This window comes from Hippocampus comes, unplaced genomic scaffold (genome assembly GCF_001891065.2).
Source record: "Hippocampus comes isolate QL1 unplaced genomic scaffold, H_comes_QL1_v1.1 scaffold129, whole genome shotgun sequence".
NCBI lineage: Eukaryota > Metazoa > Chordata > Actinopteri > Syngnathiformes > Syngnathidae > Hippocampus > Hippocampus comes.
In genome coordinates, this window is record NW_017805992.1 from 759,065 (window position 1) to 783,628 (window position 24,564).

The window sequence follows — 24,564 nt, forward strand, 5'->3', positions numbered from 1 at the left end:
ACGGGTAGTGGAATTTCCGCTTACGTAAGTTCCGGTAACATGTAATATCGTAGTCAAAATGTTAATGCACAGGCTTTTGTTCCGGGTGAAGGATATTCCTTTTCATAGAATTCCGGGGATGGGAATATTTACTGTATGTCAAATGCTGCAGTTAAATCCAATAATACCAGACACATGTAGTCTCCAGTGTCATTTGCCAGGAGGATAGCATTAGAAACGCGTAACAGGGCTGACTCTGTGCTCTGCATCGTCTTGAAACCTGACTGGAAGACCTCCAAGATGTTATGTTCATCCAAGAAAGATTTCAACTGCATGTGCACCACTTTTTCCAGAATTTGAAACAGGAGTACTAGCTGTAGAAACCTTATTGACAATTTTCACTTGATTCTAACAGTCTTAAAAATATATTATTTATTAAGTATTTTTAAAATAACTTTTCACTGTTTTTAATGACAATCCAGGGTGGCACGGCGGTTGACTGGTTAGCACGGCCGCTTCACAGTGCAGAGGTGCAAGGTTCGATTCTAGCCTTCCTGTTTGGAGTTTTCATGTTCTCCCTGTGCCTGCATGGGATTTCTCTGGATATTCCGGTTAATGGAACACTCCAAGTTGTCCCTCGGTGTGAGTGGAGGCGCGGCTGATTGTTGTGCCCCGCGATCGGCTGGCAACCAGTTGCCAGAATACAGCTGAGATAGGCTCCAACATGTTTGCGCCACCCTTGTGAGAATAAGCCCATTAGAAAATGGATAGATGGATGACACTCCAGACACATTTTCATTGTGGACCCACTTATAAATTTTGCTTGCCTCATCGTCTAGTTGCATAAGCCATATTTGTTCGGGAAAAATGAAACACATTTTTGTGAGCTCCTTGGTATTGTCGATTGATTTGGTAAGTTTAAAAAAAAAATGACATTGATGTACTTGGATGCATAATAACATGTTAGTTTCTCACCTCCACTTGCAATCGAGTTGTATAGAATTATTTCACTCATCTGCTTTTATGATGTGTATATGTCATTTTTCACATCACTTCTTTCCATTACCGTATTGGCCCGAATATAAGACGGTGTTTTTTGCATTGAAATAAGATTGAAAAAGTGGGGGTTGTCTTATATTCGGGGTCTAGACATTATACCCATTTACGACGCTAGATGGCGCCAGATACCATTGAAGCGAATGCTGAACTTGACTCCCCAGGCCAAAGTGAACCCCTGTCACGAAGAGTAAAAATAAAAATAGCGGTAGCACGAAGAAGAAAAATAAAAAATAGCGGTAACAATGAAAAGAGAAGAAAATAATAGAAGCGATAACAGAAAATGGAGAAACGTAGCGACAATCTGGAGAAAAGTGGGTCGAAGATCGGCCAGGTTAACCGGCAGCTGAGGAGAAGTTATGATGTAATTTACATTTCAAAAACCAGAAGCCATTCATTTACGAATGTGATTGCACTTTAGTTTACATATTTAAATGTTCAGATATTAAGATTTGAATGAGGCAAAATGACATGCTTTTTCTCTCAAATACCGGTATATTGTTCCAATCATTTGTTTCAGATGTACTGTTATTTTCTGTATAAAAAATAATTTGGTGTTCAAAAAGTCTTTTTTCAAACTTGAGTCTTGAAAAAGAGGGGGTCGTCTTATAATCAGGGCCGTCTTATATTCGGGCCAATACGGTAAATCGTCAATGCTGATTTACCTGTGACCAACCCCCCTGACCCTATGATGTTGATGCCGATTGACTGCTTTGATTTACCATCCTCAGCAATGCTATCTGTCACTTGTGTTACTCAACTGAAAGCATAATTGTCATTCAAATAGCCGGAGTTCATCATTCAAGCTTCTCCCTCATGTAATTCGCCACCCTGGGCCACCGATGGCGCCCGGCTGGCTGCTCTGCTCCAGATGCGGGACCTCATTGTGTCTCCCTTTCCTTTAGGGGAGCAGGCAGAGGAGAGCCGAGCACGAGAGGCCGCGGGGGGGCCGGGGAACGGGGCGGCGGCGGCCGGGCCCCTCTGCCCTCTCCCCAAGGGGGACATCGGCAGGGTCCCCGTCTGGAGCACGGTGGAGACCTTAGCTAAATGCTATTACCCCGAGCTCGCGCACCTGCGAGATGGCAATGGCCTCCTCGCAGACTATTCTTTCCCAAAGGGGGCTTGCCCAGGTGAGTCACCGCCTCACCCGAATGCACAACAAATTGGCATAACCCTCCTCATCCATGCACACCTTAAAAATGACAGAATATTTCAAATAGGCGGGGCTTGCCCAGGCGAGTCACCCCCTCAGCAACAAATGGCGTACCACTTTTTCCTATACATAACCTTGAAAAAAAAAAAGACAAAACAGTCCATTTAAAAGACATTATGTTTCATGCACTGATCAAAATATGACTCAAAAATACAAATACCTTCCAAGATGGTGCACCCCCTCCTCGCTCCCTCTCACAGATGGTCTCAAGAAATAGTTGAAAAATAGTACAGAACCCATTTAACGGCATCAGTGTGTTAAAAATTAAAAATAAAAATTTACAAGTTGTATGCATACCTATGCTGACTTTAGGGATCAAAGTTTAATCGTACATGATCAAAACACACTTCTGAACATTTGCGCCAAATACGTCAAAATAAAGCCCAAAATATTGCAAAACTCTAAAATATGTTGAAGAAAAAAACATTTAACAGCAACAGTGTGATAAAATAAAATATTTACAAGCTATACATTTCACAATTTTGACTTTAAGCATCAATGCAAACATGCTCAAGATAAGACAAAAATTGAGAACAAAAGCAACCACCATATATATGGCACACCTCCTTCCCCAATACATAATAGTTACAAAAATAGGAAAAACAACGGCTATTTAAAATTTTGATTCATCACATACACCAAACAAAACAAGTGACAAAATATCTAAAAAAATTAGAACCACAAACTAGATGGTGTAGCCCTTCTCCTTAACCTAAAACATGGCAGAAAAAAGTCAATTTCAGGCATCATTGGGATAAAATAAAGAAAAAAAAAATGCATTCAAGGTACCTTACAAGGCACATACAAGCTATACTAAATTAACATGAGAGAGATGGTGCACCAGAGCTCTTCAGTACACAACCTGGAAAACAAAGCCAATTTAAAAAGCATTATTTAATCAGGCAAAGTTGATAAAACAATCAAGTTAAATGGCGCACCCCTCCCCCCCATATGCAACCTAAAAAATAGGACACTATATGTGTGTACTTGATATACCAGATATAACATACCAATGTACTTTAAAGCTTGCGCACCATCATTTGGGCATCCTTGATGAAGCCAATGTGAGATCATGCCACAAACATTGCTGACATGCCATGACAACAATTAGGGATGGGCTGGTTGATGACACTTTCATGATCAACGAAGGAGAAAATTAACATTTAATCATTATTTTATTTTTTGAATGATTAATTTAATGAGGGCAGCATGGCGGAGGTGCAGGGTTTGAATCCACCTCCGGTCTTCATGTGTGGAGTTTGCATGTTTTCCCAGTGCCTGCGTGGCTTTTCTCCGGGTAATTCGGTTTCCTCCCACATTCCAAAAACACGCACGGCAGACTGATTGAATACTCTAAATTGTCCCTTTGTGTGAGTGTGAGCGCAAATGGGTGTTCGTCTATGTGTGCCCTGCGATTGGCTGGCAACCAATTCAGGGTGTACCCTGTCTACTCCCCGAAGACAGCTGGGGCAGGCTCCAGCATGCCCGCGATCCTCGTGAGGCTAAAGCGGATCTGAAAATGGATGGATGGATAATTTCTGAGAAGTTGTGTTTTTCTGAATGGTACATTTTGTGGTTGTTGTTTTCTTGTTTTTTTTCCTACTCCATTCTATAATTTTTCCTTCTGAGAAATGTGATTTTATTGATTCACAGACAATCATAATTACAATCGTCCTCAACTGGCAGCTTCCAGGCCTTTCGCTCAGAGGCCCGAAATGTACCACAAAATTGGCAATCACTTCATCCAGTTAAGGGCTGAAAAACAAACCAAATCTCCAGGGAAATCTTTTCTTCCTGGGTTTTGATTGTAATAACTGATCCGGGACATAAATCACCAGAGGCGGAAAAAAGTTGAGGTTTTAATAAGTTTTAGCAAAGCCAAAGTCCTAAAAGTGTCTCACTCAAGTCAAGTCATGTGACTCAAGTACCCCCACCTCTACCAATCACTGCAATGATTTGTCAGTTTTTGCTTGTGTTTGACCACTCCAAAAAACAGCCTGCGCCTGTGTTTCTCCCTTTTCCAGCCGCCCTGTCACCCTTCTCCGTGACCCGCCGCATCGGCCACCCGTACCAGAACCGCACGCCGCCCAAGAGGAAAAAGCCCCGCACGTCCTTCAGCCGAGTGCAGATCTGCGAGTTGGAGAAACGCTTCCACCGGCAGAAGTACCTGGCGTCGGCCGAGCGTGCCACGCTGGCCAAGGCCCTCAAGATGACAGACGCCCAAGTTAAGACGTGGTTTCAGAACAGGCGAACGAAATGGCGGTAAGAGTCGCGATACTACACTGTTGACCTCCTACAAGACGCAGGCATTCCTAAACCATGGTGCGTGAGATTAAACATGTTATACTGTGTTTTGCTAAACAACAGGGCAAATGGTTGAAGGCTTGTGCAGTTTCAAATTTTCTCATCCTGTTCAAAATGGTAAAACATTAAGAGACCGAAAATTGAAAGAATCTGCAATAAAGCACGTCATGATGCCCTTTTATTTTTTACGCGGTTTGTCACAAGTGCAAAGGCTGAAGGAGAATGCAGTTTGAAATTTGTCATTCCTATTCAAAATGGTCAAACATTCAGAACTGACTGAAAACGGAAAGAAACCGCATTGAAGCATTGCATAATGCAGGATAGCCTCTTCTTATTTTTTCAAAGTCATATTGCTAAGTAGAATTCACTTGGTATTGAAATCACCCATTCCTGTTAAAAATTGTAACACGTTGAGAGCTCATTGAAAATGAAAAGATCTTAATTAAAGCACTTGATAATGGCCAGAGCTCACTGGAAATCCAAATAATCCGAATTTAAAGCATTTCATGAGGCTAGCTGGTTTCTTCATGTCTGATACGTTTGTTCAGAACTCTATATAATTAGAACTCAAGAAAGGCAGCCCTAAACTGATCCATCAAAACAGCATGTGCACTTTTGTCAAGCCCTAAATGGACGCTCTTTGTTTTGCCCTGAGATCCAAAGTAGCTTCTGATGTTGCACAAAATGGCCGTTGCGGTTTAAACGTTGGAGGCGCCTCGCAACACGGCGCATGCCTTTTTATTTTGCTTAGCTGGGCGGCCGGCAGAGGCCAGTTCGCTTGACCAAGCACAATTACCGGAGCCTCCTAAAAGGCCTTTTAGAAAGCTGCTGTCCACAGCAATACTCAAAGCCTCTCACCGGAGACACGTGCATTCTCTGCACTTCATTCTTGCCACTGTTTGCAATCGTTTGGAGGTGAACATGTGATAAATCCAATTACCCCGCATCCTTAAAGTGACCGTGCCTTTAAAAAGGATATCTGAAGCCACTGGGCAACATGATGTTCACTCAAAAATGAGTATTTTTGATTTGGCTGTTTGTCAGCAAATAACCAAGGTGTTTACAGACTCACTTCTACAATAAGTGCTTCATAGGTATTGAAAATATTTTCAAAACATTGAAAAAAAAAATCTGTGAACAGAACCGCAAGTATGGGCGGCTCCACTGTTTGTTTGCTCGGCCAGTTTTATGACAGCTGTATTTAACGGCTGTACGGAATATTTGGTGGTCTACTTTTTTTTTTTTTAATGATACCTTTTGTTGAGTTTTTAAGTGTAGAATACTTATGGTGACCGTTTTTTCATCTCACACACACCAGGAATACACCGTGATTAAAAAAAAAAAACTCACTGAAAGCAATAAACTACATTAAAACTCAGCATTTTCGGAAAAAAATACAACTAATGTAAAAACTGGTGATGTTCTATTGCACTTTTTTCCCCAGACCGATACCAGTACAAGTATTCAGTCTGAGAGTATTCATGTGTACCGTGTAACAATACCTCTCATACTTTTAATACATTTCACTTAACACAATAACAACAAATTGTGAACTAAGATCATTCTTTCTTACGCAGATGATGATTGGCCGATGTGGCTCACTGCCGCAGTACAGTGACAACTACTGCTGAGGAGAATTTTTTTTTTTTGCCCCTAAGCATCAGGGGTAGTAAGTACTCCACGAGTACCCGATACCTTAAAATAAAGCTGGAATTAGCCCGATACTGATACGTGGAATCGATACTCGCCCATCCTGAATAAAAAACACTCTAAGAAGTAATCAAAACTAATTGAATTTGAAAAACAAAACTAAAAAGAAGTATAAACTATAATGAAAAATCCTCATATGCAATCAAGACACCACTGTACTGTATAATATATGGTCTAATATTCAATATTTTGTATTGATATTAGCATGTGCTTGGCAAAATTCATTTGTGGAAGTAATCGTCATCATTCTCACCCACCACAAACCCGAACTCTCGTTTCAACTCATCAGTGGCGGATGCTGGTCTGTCAAGGAGGGGACGCTCAATTTCGGCCTACATCATAAAATGTGTCCGTTAATCTATACGTGAATTCTACTCTCCGTTCCTTTTCAAGAAAATGATCTGTGACCCTGTCATACCAACAAGGCGTCTTTTCCAGGGACTTAACTAGTGTCCCGCTGCTCGGTTAGGACGGAAACTGGTGATGTAGGTCAGTCTGCGAACACAAGCAACTACAATAAAACCCGCCAGAAATAAAAGATTAATTTGTCGCTTGTTGTTTTCAACAAAGAGAGTGCCACTTAGATGATTAGAAGAAGTCTCCAGTTCAACTCAGAACAGAAGGAGAATTGAAAAATGCTCCCACGGATGCCGACACCAAAAGATCGGTGATTGGCTCATTTTTCTGTCAATCAAAAATAGATTCAGCCTCAGACAGATCATCCAATCATCATGCAGAAAAGCCGAGCGTCTGGGTCAGCCGATAAACGCCCACTGTCCATAGATTCCCAGAGACGCTGAGCGTCCGATGGGCGGGACAAAACCAGCATTTATCCAATGACTTGTCTCGTTTCAATGTATTGGGACAACCTACACTGAACTCTCTAGACGCCCAGCGTCCGCGCGGTGGATGCTCACCGTCCACTCAGTTTAAAGCACAGTGATGCTGCGGGAATGAATGAGAAGAGAGTCGCGTTGTAATCAGTAATAAGAAGCTGATTCGGAACAAATGTTGAGCGCGTTATAGCGCATATTTAGTCAATGACATGTACACACAATTGTATGTACACGCATATATTTGGTCACTTATTTTTTGACATTTTAGGGGAAGCTGAGCTTCCCTTGCAGTCTTAGAGCAATCACCTCTGCAACCCATGTACAACAAACACCAATTTCAATGCCTAAAACTAAATTCAGCACAGACAAAATGGTGTGTCAAGACGAATAAGCGCCCAGGCCTTAACCCACTTCCTCGTTTGACCGAGATTGATGCTGCCGCTGCCGTAGCAGTGTGCACCTGCTAGCCTCAACATGAGCGATGCGCTCACGTGACAAGTATGCTAACTAACAAGATGGTGATCGAATCAGCAGGCAGCCAACCATATTATGGTAATGCTGTTAGCAATAACGCGTGGCTAATGGCCGCAGCTTGCTGCGCGCGCCTGCGTGAGGGCCATATCTGCCCTAATCATTTTCTTCTTGTTGCTATTAGCACAGCATTTCACTCCAGCCTGGTTATTGATTTTTGATATGGATATTGATCAAAACATACTATAGACTTAAATGGGCTGCACTACTCAGTTGTCGTCAGCAGAGGCGCTGTTGAGTTACTCTTGACTATTTTGCAAAGTAAAGAAAAACAGTCAGCTATGAGAGGTTGAGCTTATTAAAAAAATAGAAATAGTGTGATCTCTATGTGTATCCATAGTGGATATAAAATATGAAATATATGGTTTATCAGTTAATGTATATGGATGCATATAACTTAGAAATGGATTGGATGGGTTTTATGTCCAACTTAAGTTGTAAGTATTGACCTAGGTTGTCCATTCAACTTAATGCCTTTAAAATAGAAAAATTTTGGTTTTACTTTAATAAGTTGTATATTTTAATGTAATAATTTGTATGATTCCACTTCATAGGTTTCCTTAAGAACCTTTTAACTTGAGTTTCAGTTACCGTAAATTTTACATGTAATCTGTTGTGTGTGTGTGTGTGTGTGTGTGTGTGTGTGTGTGTGTGTGTGTGTGTGTGTTTATCCTTTTTTTAGGGAAATTACAAACCCTCAGGTAAAATTACCTGCTTTTGCCTAAAGTCAGTCCGCCCATGGGATAAGGTGCATCTTAATATATGCACGTACAACATGCAAAATGCCTCCTTGAATCCATCTGAGAGATGGTTTATGACAAGCTGTGCTCCTGTGTTTGGTTCGCAACAGACAAGTTCTGTAGTTTAATTTTTCTTCTGCAAAATCAGAGTCGCGGGTAATCCAACCACCTCACGACATGCCGTACAACACGCGCATCTCCATGTTAACATGTGTAACGCTGAGCCGCCCACCTCCCTGCCCGCCAGTCACGTTCCCTCCTCGCTAACATTTGCCACTCAGCCAGATCAGCTGTCATCTCGGCCTCTCAATCCCCCGACACAGGTGGCGAGGAAATAAAAATGCTAATGTGCAGCTTTCTCCGTGGCGCGTTAACCCTCAAACAATACTTGTAATGTCGATATGGCAACCAGTTATTTTGCGTTTGTCTCACATCCCCACCATTTGTTGTTTGATTCGACTCTCACTGGACGAAACCATTAGTCAAGTCAAGTCAAGTCAACTTAATTGTCAAATGTGCTACATGTGCAACATACAGCACAAATGAAATTACTTTCCTCTCAACCATAGGAGAGAGAGAGGAGCCCCTGCGGGTGCCCGCACAGCCATCAACAGAACAGTTAACATTAAATGCCAAAATAATACAACACAACACATAGGACACAATAGTCGTGCAATCTCAACCACTTTTCTGCGTACATGTTGTTGTTTGAAGCAGTTATAGATGAAAGAGTAGCGAATCACAGTGTCCTTTCACCAGTGGATCAACGATGTCATGTTGAAAATGTGCACACGTCCGCTACAAGCTAAGTTTGAAAGCAAACAATAAGCTGTAGCGTCCATTGACGCGCTCACATCTCCTATCCCATGTAAATCCGCTTCAATTCCAAGCCGCGACTCCCAGTTCCACATACGCGTTGGCGCTCTGCGCTGACCCTCCTCTCTTCTCATCGTCGACTCCACAAGCCATGCATCCATCCAGCCGCAGACTGTCCAACAGCAACGACCTTTTTCGCTGCACAAAGCTGGGCTGTGAAAATGCTGCCCACTGCAGGCGCAAAAAACAATCGCTCCGGGGCTGTCCAGCAACGACAGTCAAATGGCGCCGACATTCCTCCCAATCAAAATCAGTGCTGGTACACACGTGCTGCCGAGAAGGACCAACCACCAAGCACAGATTCTTCTCTTTTGACGAACTTCATGGGAAAAAAAATGCTGAAAACAATACACAGCAGGTCCACACGATGTAACAACAAACACAATGTGACAAAACAAAATACAAAAACAACCAAAAAAAAAAAGAAAAAAAAACAAGACTCTTGAAGAGCACTTGCCAACTGCTGCCTACTCGGGCGCCATCTTGGAAAAACCCCCCAAAAACACAGAAACACAACTTCTACTGCCACAGAGCATTCTTTCACACTGCCTGTGAAAATACTTTTTCGCCTTGTTATTGTGATATGTGCAAGATTACTCAGGTCTTTTACCACCAAAATATTCAATTTTGCTGAGTTCTACATGAAAGGAAAACATGTAAATGCCAGATGTGTCTGCTGTTAGCTGTGTGAGACAAAGCCTCTTTTACACTGACTTTGAAAGCATCTTTTTGTGTCGCTGTTCTGCGTGAAAGGTACTGATAAGGAATGAGGTAGTTGGGTGGAGCCAACATAGACATTTTCCTCTTTCGTCCCGGTATCACAGTCATAACAGAGTTGGGATGCCACCTGTGTGTAAGCGTATTTTGCATTGCTGGGATCCCATGTTGATGCGTGAAAGTTACTGCAATATCCTGCTCTGCTGGATTCTGTGTTTAAGGCACAGGAGGATAAATGTCAGCTCTACTGTTACAGATGCCAATAGCCTGTCGGATCTCTGTGTGAAAGAGGCGACTACCACAGCCGCAAGGCCCATTAATGCCAATTCTTCCCAGATTTTTCCTTTGTTTCTGTTCAGTGTGAAAGGAAGTAACACAGAGTAGAGCACACAACATCCAGCTTCAGAGAAGTACCTCACTAGTATCAGAGCCCAAACTGATCTGAAGTTGAACACTTGATGCCCACATCGCACGCACTGTCATGCATGTTAAAAATTCTTGTCACTGTCCAATCAATGCTGACATGCTGTTACTCAGCAAGATTGTACGATTGGCATGTGACTTGCTTAAACCAAGGAATTACTTGACATGACTTGCTTGAAAAGTAGTTGGGACTTGACTTGACTGGCTTGGTTTTTGCCATGGGAATCTGGGACTTAAATGAAAGTTGCAGGTGAAAACTGAAGAATTATGGCTGACTTGCTCCCACTTCCTGCTGAAAGGACTAAGGAACTTATACTGTGTACTAATACTCTAATTCTGTAAGAAAGGCAGCAGTGAATAAAATGGCAGATCTCGATGTGATGCACTATAATTTGCGGGACCTCTGAGTGATAGTGCAGGATCCATTTTGTCATTCATTGCCTGTTTACAAATTCAGATTCATTTTTTTAGCCTGGTGGATCCCATCATCAGCTATTCGCAAAAACAAACAAACAAACAAAAAACCTTCACTTATTTGTAGTTTTTCCGTAAGATGCCACAAAATGTCGCCAAAGCCTTGACTAATAGGAAAGTACTAATTGGTGTCAATGAAGTATGTTGAAGTTATCCATCTATTCTAAAATCTTTGTATTTCGGGGAAGAGCTCAGTTTAGTCAGCGGAAGTTTTTTTTTAAAAAGTATTAAAAAGCTTACCCCTAAGCCGGGGGTCAGCAACCCGCGGCTCCAGAGCCACATGAGGCTCTTTAGCGCCGCCCTTCGGCTCCCTGGAGCTTTTTCCAAAATTTTTGAAAATGGAAAAAGATGGGGGAATTGTTTGTTTTAATATGGTTTCTTTAGGAGGACAAAAATGACACAAACATTCTCAATGTTTTCCAATGCTTTAAAAATGTTTAGAATAAATATTAAATGTCAACATTTCTGTCGTTGAGGATTTGCGTCATAGCCTGCGACACACGTTTCTATAAGCAGGACAGGATGCCAGGCAGGTACCTGTCGTGAAAACAAAATCGCATTTCATGTACAATTCACAGAGGGTACTGGCATAGAATGGGAATGTGGGTTGCTGAGAGAAGCATTTTTAGCGTGAGACGTGAACTACGATAGTTAACACACTGCAAAAGTGCGTCCCATGCCTCATCTTAGGGGCCTTTATGGCTGTTGCTTATTATGGCATGCGTGTGTAAATGCGTGTGTATGCGCGCGTGCGGTAACGGGTCGATCGCGGGAGGTTGGTTGATCGAAAAGTTGATCTTCGGTCAAAAAAGGTTGGGCACCCCTTCTCTACAGGATGCATTGCAGGGAAAAAAAAAAATTAACCGTGAAGGCTCATTGTGTATTTGTAGCCTATTTAGTCATTTTGATAGTAGGCAAATATAGATTCATACAGCATGTGTTGCCTTCAATGTAAGGCTTATATATAAGGCTTTTAATTTTTTGCGACTCCAGACATATTTGTTTTTTGGGTTTTTTTTGGTCCAATATGGCTCTTTCAACATTTTGGCTTGCCGACCCCTGCCCTAAGCTAACAAACAAGAGAGGTGTCCTTCGATGTCACTGTCGCACGATCAAGTGTGGAAGACCATCTCCCAAGTGCCCAGTTCACAGAAGTCCATTTTGCATCATCTCGCTGCTTATAAACATAGCCCGTCAATATGGACTCATGGACTCCAGCGACATGCTATTGGCTGGCAACTATTTCAGGTTGTACCCCACCTACTGCCCGAAGACAGCTGGGATTGGCTCCAGCACGACCGTTGTGGGATCAGAAAATGGATGGGTGGATGGATGGATGAACTCCAGCGAGTCCGTTTCTGCTTTCACCATGTACGCCGCGAACCTATCCTGCAGTGCTGCATTTAAAAGGAAAGAAGAGGGGCCACTTCAATTGGCTGGGAAGGAAGCAAGTGTTCACTCGCACAGCGTGCGTGTGTGTGTGTGTGTGTGTGTGTGTGTGTGTCTACAAAAATACCCCATAAGAAAGAAAACTCCACCCAAGCGCATGGTAAGATAGACTGCGCTTTGCGTTAGATTTGCATAGAGGACATTACTGTATATAAATTTTTTTGCCTTAAGTTCCCATCTAAAAATGTTTAGAATTGCCTAATTCTAAACATATCACAAACTCGGTTTCTAAAACACTTCAATATCACTTGAATATTATCCAGGGCTTTGGTGTCATCTTGTTCTGTACTAGCAAATCCGGTTCCTTGTCTGTCTACCCACAGCAATGCTAAAACCCTTTCTGATCTCTTCTACCCGATCAGGAGACAGACGGCAGAGGAGCGGGAGGCCGAGAGGCAGCAGGCCAACCGGCTCATGCTCCAGCTCCAGCAGGAAGCCTTCCAGAAGACCCTGAGCCAGCCCCTGCAGCCCGACCCGCTCTGCCTGCACAACTCCTCCCTGTATGCCCTGCAGAACCTGCAGCCTTGGGCGGATGACAATAAGGTGACGTCCGTCACCTCCGTGGCATCTGTTGTGTGAATGTGTGTATGCATGTGTGTGTGGGAAGGATTCTGCTACGTAGAAACCAATGACTCCTTCTGAATGGACACAGTCTGGACCAAGAATGTACAGTACACTACTTACCAAAAAAGTTCATGATATTGGGCTATGTTTTGAAGTTTTTATGAGTAGTCGAAGTGTTGAGTCATTTCCTGCCTTACACCACATTTCCGCTTTCCCTTCAGCTGACGGTCTAAAAAGGCAGGAGGGACCCCCTAACTAATGGACACCTGTGTACATGCCCACCTATCAAGACTGATCCCCCCCCCAACCCCCTCCCTTTTTACCGCTGGGAGCTTCAAGAGGATGCAGAGACTTTTGTGCCCATGTCTGCAAAAAAACAAAAAACAAAAAAAAAATACCCACCTGGATTCTCCCTATGACTTTGTACAATGTAGTAATGAAAGAAAATGCATGTTTAAATCCTTTTCTGTATGCGCTGGCTGGGAGTTCTGCTGTTTGCCAGCACTCCTCATGGACAAGGACTTCCTTACGACGGTCCATCTTAAAGGGTGTTTTATATTAAATGATATTGTGGCTTTTTTGGGAAATAATGACAATTTCTTGTGTTTCTTGTCAGTTTGTGTTCTGGGTCATGACAATTTGAGGTGGGACTAAAAGTGTCAAAAAGGGCCCTTTAAAAACTGTAACTGGAGTGTTTAACATCAATCAAAATTGAAAATATGACAATTGAACAAAACATAATTTGATAAATAACAACAGAGTAAAAGTTAAAAACAATACAAACACACACGACACTAAAATAAGGGCTCAAGTATCATGCTGTGTTGAACACCATGGAATAAAAATGTGTTTTAAGTATGATGACAAAAAAAAAAAAAAAAGAGTCTAATGTTAACCGGGAGGTCGTTACATAGTTTAGGGGAGAGAGAAAAAGCCCACCTATGAGCTTCCACTTGGACTTTTTATCGACAGGAGTGGCTGGGCAGCTGACCTGGGAAACTAGGCAGGAGAGTGGCGATGAAGCAACCCAGAAGGGTAAGATGGTGTGAGATCAAAGTGGCTAGCCTGTGATTTGTAGTTCATAGATTTCTAAATTCAAGCTCAAAGTGTGGCTCTGCCATCAGCTCCACTCTTAGTTGCCATGGCAACAAAATTTGGATTTACCATCGTCCAGTAGGGGAATTGGATAAGGGCTGGCTACCTTGCAAGAGACAGACATAGGGTGTGGAAAGTATACTGTAATTATTGATCCTTGGGCTATTTGGACGCCACAGACATTGTGAAACGTGAGACCGTTTTTTAATTGTGAAATTTAAAACATGTCTTTCAACAAATTGGGATAAGCTTTTGGATGATTGTTGTTATTAGCCTTGTGTTGTCAAGGCGACCAAAAAACAAAGAAAAGAAAAAGACAGCGAGCAGCCGTAAACATTTTGTTATCAGCGGATCCACCCTATCGGCCAAATGTTTTTTCAGCCAAGTCATAACAAAAGATTAGCAATCTGGAAGGTGCAGTAAACACCTCATTCAGGTTCCCTGATCGTAAATGAGCCTTCGTCCTTGTGACATCACGCAGAACGGCCGCGACTTCACCTCCTCTTCACTAAAACTCAAGTGGCCTTTTTGTTTATCTTAGCAGACCAGTGTGTTCCAAAGTAGCATTTTGAGACATCTAAGTATCTGCAAGCGTGGCGCTTGTTGGCTTGTAAATGAGGCAGCGCGCTAGACAAATGGAGTATATGTCCGCATCACTGTTTTGAGCTTCGGAGTTCAACTCTCGGCGCCGGCCTTCTGTGCAGACTCACTTTGTGCTTTCTGGGATTTTCCCGGGGCAGTCCGACAAAACTCTAATTTGTCAATAGGTGTGATTGTGAGTGTGAATGGAACATATAGGCATTACTCCCCAAAACTTTGGGACACAGTGTTTTCGGGTGATGTTTCAGGAAAACCTTAAAATTCACAATGGCCTCTACAGGTCAACTTCATTTGACCTTCTTGAAAGTGTTGAATGCACATATCCAACTGTTCTGAGATTCAGTACTTCAGGCACAACTTCCTGTCCTCCCACAAGCAGCTGAATGGCAAAATTCACAAGAGGGGTTTGATCCATGAATTGAACAAAACATTTCCTGGTTCATTTAGAATTGGTATTTAACAGTCGTTTTTAATCATACTGTTCACATTCTGACATCATGAAATCAGCATACAGATCCTCCAAACACTAAGTAGAAAATCTGGAACAGAGATAGAGAGACTCTAGAGTCATAAAAAGTCATAAAAGTGGGCATCCTTGGAAATTTTCAAACCTTTTGCTGTTCAGCTCCTTGCTGGAGAACAGCAAATAGTGCACAACGTAGTGAAACACTGAGCAGTACGGCTGGGCGATTAATCGAAACTTTGATTTTGGCTTATAACAATATTTAAAATGATAGAATCGAACAAAAATGAATGACGGCATGGTGCATACATACGGCATGAAATACAATCTCTAAGGTCCCAGGTTTTCCCAGTAAACCCTAAGGCTTGTGGGGGAAAAATAAGCTAACAATAAATATATAGAGACAAGGTAAATGCTTATTGACATTATTTGAATTTGGGCAAAGATGTAAGGCATCAAAGGAATGGATGTTGCAAAATGAAAATGGAGGCTTGAATTCCACATATTTACTAGGCCATGATTTACGTGACAAAAAGAATAGTGTTCAACATGGAGGGATGAATGGGCATGAAGCTATGACTGTAGTATTGAGGAGTTGAATAAATGCAAGGTTTCAATGACAAATGGTTTGATTAATTGTAATTTCAACACCACTCAAAATAATCGGGATTATTTTTTCCTGTAATCGCTCAGCCCTACTGAGCAATTGGTCATGTGCATTAATTCAAATTGAGAGGTCAAATTAAGGTCACCTGTAAAGGTTGAACCACATAGTAGCGTCACACTCGAATTTCACCCGAAAGCTGAAATTCCCTTCACGTTTGGTGAATAGGATTAATGTTCCCTGTGGTTGAATAGTGGAAATGAAGGCATCAATGTTTGCATGTCATTTTTGAAAAAAAATCTTGGTGAAAATGTGCCTTACAAGACTATAATGACACGCCAAACCTTTCCCAATAAATGTCAAGGACGTTTTGAAGAAACGTCAACCCTAATCTGTCAGCCGGTGTCTTGCTGCTGCGGAAAGGCCAATGATGTGCTCACCAACAGCTGTCTGCAAAGGCAGCCACCCCCGACAACCCCCGTGAGGCGCAGGGCCCAGCGTTCCGTCGTTACTTCGGGCGTCTCGCTCGGTCGGGATCCTGTCAGCAGCGGCGGCCCGCTCTCCAGGTGACGCCTCCCTCTACCCCCATTTCCTCTGCCACTTTCATGCTCCTGTCTCGGCTGCGTTGAAGACGTGACTTGGCTCATTTTGGAAAAATTCCTGGCTTGGCTGTTTTCATAAGCGTGTATTGTGTTTTACTGCAGGTGCTTAAAGATTTTTTTTTTTATCCCCCGTCACGGCGCTCTCACCCCCCGCCTTCGTCTTCTTTATGAACAAACAGTCGAGCCCCGGCCTCGTATCGGACTTCCTATCTTGTGTTTGCGGGACAACCAGACAACTGTTTCAGCACACACCGTGTGTTACGCTTGGTCTGCGGCCGTCACTTGTCTCCATTCTTTGGAGACATTTAACTCCTAATCAGGGAGGCCATTGAAGCGGCCACGGTTCACTTAGCAGAGCTCAGAGGGGACGCAGACAGCCTGACTGTAAACACTGATGCAAGCTGCCGGTATTGAATATTTAAGTAAGGTCAGACTGCTTGGGAGAAGGCTTTCCCAAACATTTAAAGTCATGCGCCCTTGTTCAACATCCTGACTGAGTTGGCGCACCCCTCTTATAAAAACTATAAAAGTCAAAACAAGCCAGTTTGTGTACACTAGGAGGGAGAGGCGGGGGGAGGTGCATCATCAAAATTCAGAGGGTTAGTACAACTATTTACTTGGTCATTATTGTTACAACTGTGTTTAGCATCGATGAGAGTTGTCGCTGTTTTTTGACCCGTCCGTTGCATGACGCAACAGCAAACAGACGTCAAAAGAAGACACAAACTGTAGAAGACGACAACGCAGAAGACGACGAAAGAGAAAAAAACGTTCATATTATCATTTCAAATTGTAAATTATCGTTACCACTGTATCCAGTGTTTCAGAGAAATAGCTGTCTTTCTGCTTCTCTTAAATGGGATGTGACACAACTTGGGATGGCCCGGTCTCAATACTAGGTATTGGTATCGGGCTGATATCAGCCTTATTTTGAGATATTGGGTACTGGTGAAGGCTGACAATACAGGAAATATTCTCTCGTGCGGACTCGTGTTTGCGCTGTCCAATTTGTCCTGATAACAGAAATTCCTCATTTGGGAAATGAGCATGGTAGATGTCCTTTATGAACCTGCAAGTATGTTGACAAAAATGCACGTGTAACAACACAATCAATAAAATACAAAAATATACTGTCCAAAAACTTTATATAACAAAAACTGCAATACAGGTGTATCCAAAAAAAAACACAACAGTAAAATACGTACAGTATTTTAATGTTTATTTTTTTCTGTCTTGGGAAAAAAATGTGTCTATTTTGGATTGTTTGGTTGGATGCATTCTTTGGTTTATGACAATGTTTGCCTGCGTGTCACATAGTTTTGTTGCTAGTTGCAAGTAACTGTCCCGTTGATCACTGATGTCTGGTAATTCTTGTGCATACTGACGGATTTTTGTTGCCATTGGCATTGCTTCCTCGCTGGATGGTGGCTTGTCATCAGGAGTTGAATCGATGCCTTGTTTTTTAAAGTTTCGTAGATTTGCGTTTTTCCGACTCCAAGTGTCTGCTGGATGCTTTTAACTTTGTGTCCAGCCTTGCTCAAACGGATGCATTTTACTCGCTCCGCTCCAGTCATTACAGTTCTTCTACGTTTCGATGCCATAATCTACACGACGCAAGTGAAGGACGTTAAGTGAATAAAGTTAAAATCATTCACAATTACAGTAAAACGCACGCCAATAAAAACTCACTTACACGTCGTCGTTTCGAATCTGATGATCGAAAAACGCGAAGTGAAAATGTGTCTCGGTGTCGTCGTTCCGTAGCATCGGGTGGGCGTTGCGTGTATTTAAGCTCCCGCGGCATGACGTCTCAATCCGGGTTAAGGGTAGTGGAATTTCCGATTACGTCAGTTCCGGTAACATGTAATATCGTAGTCAAAATGTTAATGCACAGGTTTTTGTTCCGGGTGAAGGATATTCCTTTTCATAGAATTCCGGGGATGGGAATATTTACTGTACCAGCCACAGATACTTAGAGGGAAAGCCAACTAAAAATATGCCTTCACCATATTTCTATGTAGCCCCTATAGTCGAAACAATCTGATATTGAATATTGATTGAGTCTGCTGCTTAATTCCTATTCCACAAACACAATATTAATCAGAAAACCGTGTTAAGACGAGAAAGTCTAAAAAAAAAAAAAAAAAAAAAAAAAAGAGCTGACATCCCCTTTAAGGCCAAAAAGGTCTGATATCTTTCCTTCTGACCGGAAGTTCCAACTCAACAATAGTTGGAGCTGCACTCCGGCAGGATGACACACTGGCAAATCATCATATGTGTCAGAAACAAATAAAGGTCTTTGTTCACCCTTATTTGTTATTATGTTAATTGAAACTTTATGAATGAAAAGTACAACTGGTATCGGTACTCGGTATCGGTATGTACTCAACAGTGAATACTAATACTCGTCCTGGTATCAGTTGGAAAAAAATGAAGACAACAAGAGTGGAACCCCCCCCGTCCCCCCAAAAAAAAAACATGATAACATTTAGACAGTATTCCAGTTTCAAGTTTCGTCTGATACTCCAATATGGCGCGTGACACACACGTAAAAAAAAAAAAAAAAAAAAAAATAGAAAAAGTAGACAAACTGTAAAAGAAGACAACAAAGAAGGAAGAACAAGATGTCATAACATTTTGGATGTTAGGTTTGTATTACTGTTTGAAATTTGGATTATCCTAACCACCATATTTAGCATCTCAGAGCATGCTAATTGACTTTCTGCGTTTCCAATCTGGTATGGGGACACACCAGCAAAATAAGAGAAGCGAGAAACTGTCTGGTGTTTGACACAAATGCAAATGCAAAAAAAAAATAAATAAATGGAGAAAAAAAAAACCACTTTAATGACAAGAAGATGGTCCACCGGTGATAAAATTTCAGAGAGTAAGTATGATTGTATTAAATGGTAATTATCGTGACTATCATACTGAGATGCTTTAAGAGTAGTAGTCATCCTTGCCCATCATTTCCATATCAGGTGCTTGACGGACACTACAATAGACATAATAATATAACTGCAACCTGGTTGTAAATCTTATTATCCTAATTAATGCATTGGGGGAAAAAAAAAAACCTCTTTCATACTTGAAGCTTGTTTTTGATGGAAGGTTGTTGATAGAATATTTACAAAGAAAAAAAACCTCAACTTCTTGTTGTTTGCATCCCAGTATAATCCACTCAGTCATGCAAGCCGATATTTATTTCCTTCAAAGGACAATTCGGCCGCTTGATACTGTTTTCTGCTAAAGTGAGACTTATTTATAGAACAAATCCAAACAAGAAAAACCCCATGCACAAAGTGTTTAACCCTCACTAATCCACACGTAAAATTCTGGCTCATGTGTTGCTCCCAGTGCAACATTTGCTACTCTAGACAATGCAGAGCTTCATCAGGCCGTCTCAGTAAAGACGAGGCTTATCTAACATGTTTATTTAACGGCGTCTCGACCCGGCCTGCTGCTTCACCACACCACGCCATTCCCAGCTGTTGTGTGTAGTGAATTCCGCTTCGTCGCCTCTTAAAACTTCTGCCGAATTTCTCATTTATTTACGCAATACATACGAGTTGTTGTATGTCAGCAGCTCTGCGGTTTTGATGAAGCTTTTAACAGCCCAGATAAACCCTTCATAAGTATACAGGCCACGATTTATCTACTATGATGGCATTCCCAGCTTGCTGTCATATGTCAAACGGTCCGAGCTGTTTAAAAATTTTTTTAAAAAAACAAATAAAATGAAGACACACAGCTGAAGAAATATGGACTGGAAAAAAAAAACAACCTAAATTATGTTTGTCACAAAAATCTGATTTGTGATCTTAACTGATTTCCCTCCTCAGCTGACAGAAAAAGCAAATTCCGATGACATTATTCAAAAAATATGGGCTTCATTTTTTTCACCCTGGGTTTTACCTGATAATTCAATCTATAGTTGATCAAATTCACTGACAAGATGTGCTGAAATCTTTGGTGACGCTTGGTGTGACGAATGGGGTCTACCGCTACTTCATTCCAGAAAATTCTGTCGCTATACACTTGAAGTATACAGTCTCTCAGTCGAGACGTACCACTTTAAGTCACTTCCTTGACACCAATTACCACTTTCATGTTAGCTTTGTTGCAATCTTGTGGAATCTCTTTTTTTTTTTTTTTTTTTTTTTTTTTTTTTGAGCGATCAAGTTCAGATTTGGTTCCACAAAAGGTGAAAATAGGTACCCTATTTTCACGACCATAAGGCGCACTTAAATGTCTTAAATTTTCTCCAAAATGGACAGGTTGCCTAACAATATGGGGCGGGGTGTCTTGTGTAGTCACTGAGTTCCAAATTCTGTGAATGGTGTCGCTGAGCGCTGCACTTGACTGACCGATGTGCCGACACGCTGCTTATATAAAGGAAAGGCGGACGTTACAGTGGGAAGGGTGGGCGTGAAAGAGGACGCTAAAGGCATGCCCCCCAGTACATGTAAAAAGTGCCGGGATGTGCATTGTGCTAAACAACATCGGTTTGGCGAAGGGTCCCCGAAAATGGCACCTACGAAGAGACAGGCTTACGAAGCACAGTTTAAAATGCAAGCCATCAGTTAGGCGGAGGACCTCGAGTATAAACACGAGATAATTCAAGATGAACTCATCCATGGTGCTTGGTGCTTCCGTTTTATGAAACAGCGCCATCTATTCATCCAGGTAAGGACGACCGTGGCGCAGCAACATCCGGCGGATTACAAGGAAAAGATGGCCAACTTCCGCTCCTACTGCAGTAAAAAGTGTAATGTTCTGCTTTGCATTAAATAAAGACGCTTTTTGGGAAATTTTAATCCTTTATTCTGCCGCTCTGCTGGCCTCACTTGGCTTCCATTACTGACTTTTCTCTCAACCAATCCCCACATTCCTACATGACGCTTCCTAAAAGAAACGTTTTCCGGGCTGGAGTCATCGTTAAGGCCAATCAAAAAGGCTGGATGGACGAGGAGAAAATGAGAAAGTGGCTGAGTGAGGTGTACTGTACGTGTCATCGTCCCTGTTGATCTATGACTTCATGCACGTTTTTCACAGCGGCTGTGAGTTGGCCAAGTGCAGCAAATCAACTCGGAGCTTGACATCATTCTGGGAGGCTTGATGAAGGAACACCAATCGTTGGACATCGGTGAAAAAAAGGCGTTCAATGTTAAGTCGCGAGTGGCATGGGAGCAATGGCGAACACAGCTTTACTAAAACTGGGAGGCATCGCCGGGCGAGTTACGCCACAATTTCTGAATGGATTGTGAATGCATGGGCTAATGTGTCTGCTTGCACTGTTGTTCTAGTTTGCGAAAGAGCGTACGACAACGAGATTGAGCCTGACAATGACGCGAGGGAACCTGCTCATCCATTCATTTCAGATACAGAAGATAAGGACAATGATGGATTTGTGGATTGATCAAAACATAACGTGAGTACATTTTTAAATACTTCAATAAACGGAAACCAAACTCAGTTTTGCTTTCGCTGCCTTTTTAAAAACATGTTAACGGGCATGCATGCTACCGTATTTTTTAAGATAGCGTACGTTTTACCATGCCTGCGTCCAACAATGAAGTGAAGCCATCTCGTTACCTCTGCGTCCCGCGTCCTAGACGCATAATTTTCCCGCGGGACGCACAGTTCCAAATAATGTGCGTTTTTGGGACGCAAGGAAATTTCTCAACCAAAACAAAAAAAACATACGGTAAATCTTTTTTCCCAGCGACGATCGCAGTTTGACCATCGCTGCCATTGTTGTTTTGATCTTGCGTTAAGTAATCTCGCGTGATGAGATTTCCGTTCTCCCGAGACGAGATTGGCGAAATCGGCCTAAACCTCACGGGAAGCAGACGATTGCCAAGTTGTGTAACATTAAAACAAGTGTTGCGAGAGTTTATTGCGGGGATATCACAGAGGAAGCAACTAAAGTTGGATAGTTTTTGGCGATGGTAAGTTGACTTTGAGAAAGCCTTGCATCATTGGAAGCAGAGTAAAGAGAGGAAAATTTATTAACACAAAGACTGAACAATGGGATGAAATAAAAATCTATTTCTCAGCAAATCTTGTATGCCTGAATTATGAAAATGTTTGCAGCATTTGTTTGTAAGAAATAAACCTATTATCAATGTACAGTATATTGTTGGTGTTTGTGTTGTTGTCACCTGCAATTGAATAAGTAGACCATTTCAGAATTCGTAAATTGGGACTCTCTAAAATGCATAATGGGACTCATACTTTTCCGATCAGCGAGTGCCTGGGACTCGCAGGACTCAAACTGTAAAATTATCACTGGAAGTGCATCTTGTGTATCTGTTAAAAACAGAAATAGCACCCATAACTGACACAACACTGCGCCTCTTAATACGGTGTGCCGTATGTTCGTGAAAATATGGTAAATAACAAGTAGCAAATGACCAGAGGTTTAATGTAAATGAAATGTATATCAATTTCAGCCGTTCTCCCTCAAATAGGCGTTGAGTGAGCCGTCGACGTGCAGATGTGCTTCCCCTTCAAAGAGTTTGGCCATGCGTGAAGACATGTCATTCCTGTCGGGTCAAAATTGACGCTTTTGGCCCCTGCATGTGACTCAACACCTGCTGTGCAAATGTAGTGACGTGAGGCTAGAATGGCAACTGACAAGCCGTTCAGCTGGCTGGTGTGCCATAATTCCAGCGGACACGGTTCGGCGGCAAATAAAACACAGGAGCGGTCAAGGTGATCTTTGCACGCACGGTTTAAGAAGAGAAATATAAAGAGATACAGTATGAGGTGATGAGTAACACCAACTGAACATGAAAGAGGAATTTTCACGTGTTTTATTTTTCCTTTGGCTCTGAAGCCAACAGGGCCCATGCCATCATTAAGTTTACAATATTGTACGAGGGTTATTTCTCCTCTAATGTTCTCATCTTATTATAAGTATTTTTTTTTTAACAACCTCACAAATGTCTGTTTTATTTAGTTCCCATCAACACACCTGGTGTTAACAAACCACTATTTCTCAATAAAAGCTGCAATTCGTGAATACAGCAAATCAAGAATGGGTAAACATTTGTGCTCAAGGGCCACATTTGATTATGAAAACGCACGTCATTTGTTGATGAGGTAGATGGGATCATAAAAAGAAAATAACAGGCACCTGCGACATGGAAGAAGATATAGGCAGTACAGTATAAAGACAATTACAAGATTTCTATTATGTTGACAGCTACAAAAAAATGATAAAAGGTGAATGCATTTTCCAAAAAAACGCCAGCTTGTGCCAGTGAACACATTCAATCTTATCTAATATTACATGCAAGGTGTATTTTTTAAGTTTAATTATTAGTGAATTTAGCTTTTATTTATTTATTTTTATGTTGTTTTCGTGATGCATCAGTCAGTTCAGTCCTGTTAGAATTTAGCTGAATCCAGGGATTTGTTTTTGCAGAGAAGGGTATTGTTTCATTGTGCTTACAACTGAGTTAGCAAAACAAATCTTGTAGGGGTATACTGACAATAAGATTTCATTTTTACTTTTTGGACTTTAAGTATATTTGAGAGATTGCATTTTTCGATCTTCATGTTTTGTTTTTTGTTATTCCTCGATCAACTTTTTTTTTTTTTAGAATCTTTATTTGAACAAGTTATAATACTACAATTCTCAACAAACACAAAACAAAATGAACATGTTATTAATACATATACATATTACAAACATTGAAACAAAAAAGAAGCCAGGGGATTTTAAACAAAAATTTCAAATAAGGAGCATATAGCCAGAGTTTTAATAGCTTTCTTGTTTTTAGAATCCATAATAGAACTTAGGTACTGCTTTACTTCTGTTTCAAAAATTAAGAAAAGAGGTTTTAAATTACTCCATCTGGATTTGTGGATATGGAACTTGGCGAGAATAATTATTAAATTTATAATGAAGGTTTGTTTCGTATTTTTTTCCTTACTTTCGTAGAACCCAAATAGTACATTTTTCCAGTATAGTATAAAGTCAGAGTCGATACGATCAATAATAAATCTGGATACAGCTTTCCAAAATGTGTTGGTATATGGGCATTGCCAGAACAAGTGAACCATAGTTTCAGGGTACATTCCACAAAATGAACAATCAACAGAGATGTCTTTCTTGAACCTAAGAAGATAATGCTTGGTGGGATAGTATTTGTGTATCATTTTAAAAGAGATTTCCCTTACTTTATTAGTCAGAAGGTATTTGTATGGGAGAGACCAGATTTTTCCCCAGTGTAGATTATCAACAAAATCAGACCAGTAGGTAATAATGTGTGGGAGTGGTGAAATATCTTTTTGAAACAGGGAACGTATGTTACGGTT

At 41.5% G+C, this 24,564-nt stretch overlaps 1 protein-coding gene across 3 annotated transcripts in view; it reads left to right on the plus strand.

Moving 5' to 3' along the window:
- tlx2 (T cell leukemia homeobox 2) overlaps nt 1–13,452 on the plus strand; it is a 22,999-nt gene extending 9,547 nt beyond the window's left edge. The window contains exons 2-5 of one of the 3 annotated variants that reach the window (XM_019892192.1): nt 1,941–2,165; nt 4,273–4,510; nt 12,671–12,851; nt 13,094–13,452. In XM_019892192.1, coding sequence (XP_019747751.1) covers nt 1,941–2,165; nt 4,273–4,510; nt 12,671–12,851; nt 13,094–13,105 — 656 coding nt within the window. In that variant the 3' untranslated portion in view covers nt 13,106–13,452. Of the gene's footprint in view, nt 1–1,940; nt 2,166–4,272; nt 4,511–12,670; nt 13,052–13,093 lie in introns of those variants that run through there. The other 2 variants (XM_019892190.1, XM_019892193.1) reach the window with 2 other exon arrangements.
- Nucleotides 13,453–24,564: the final 11,112 nt, after the last annotated feature.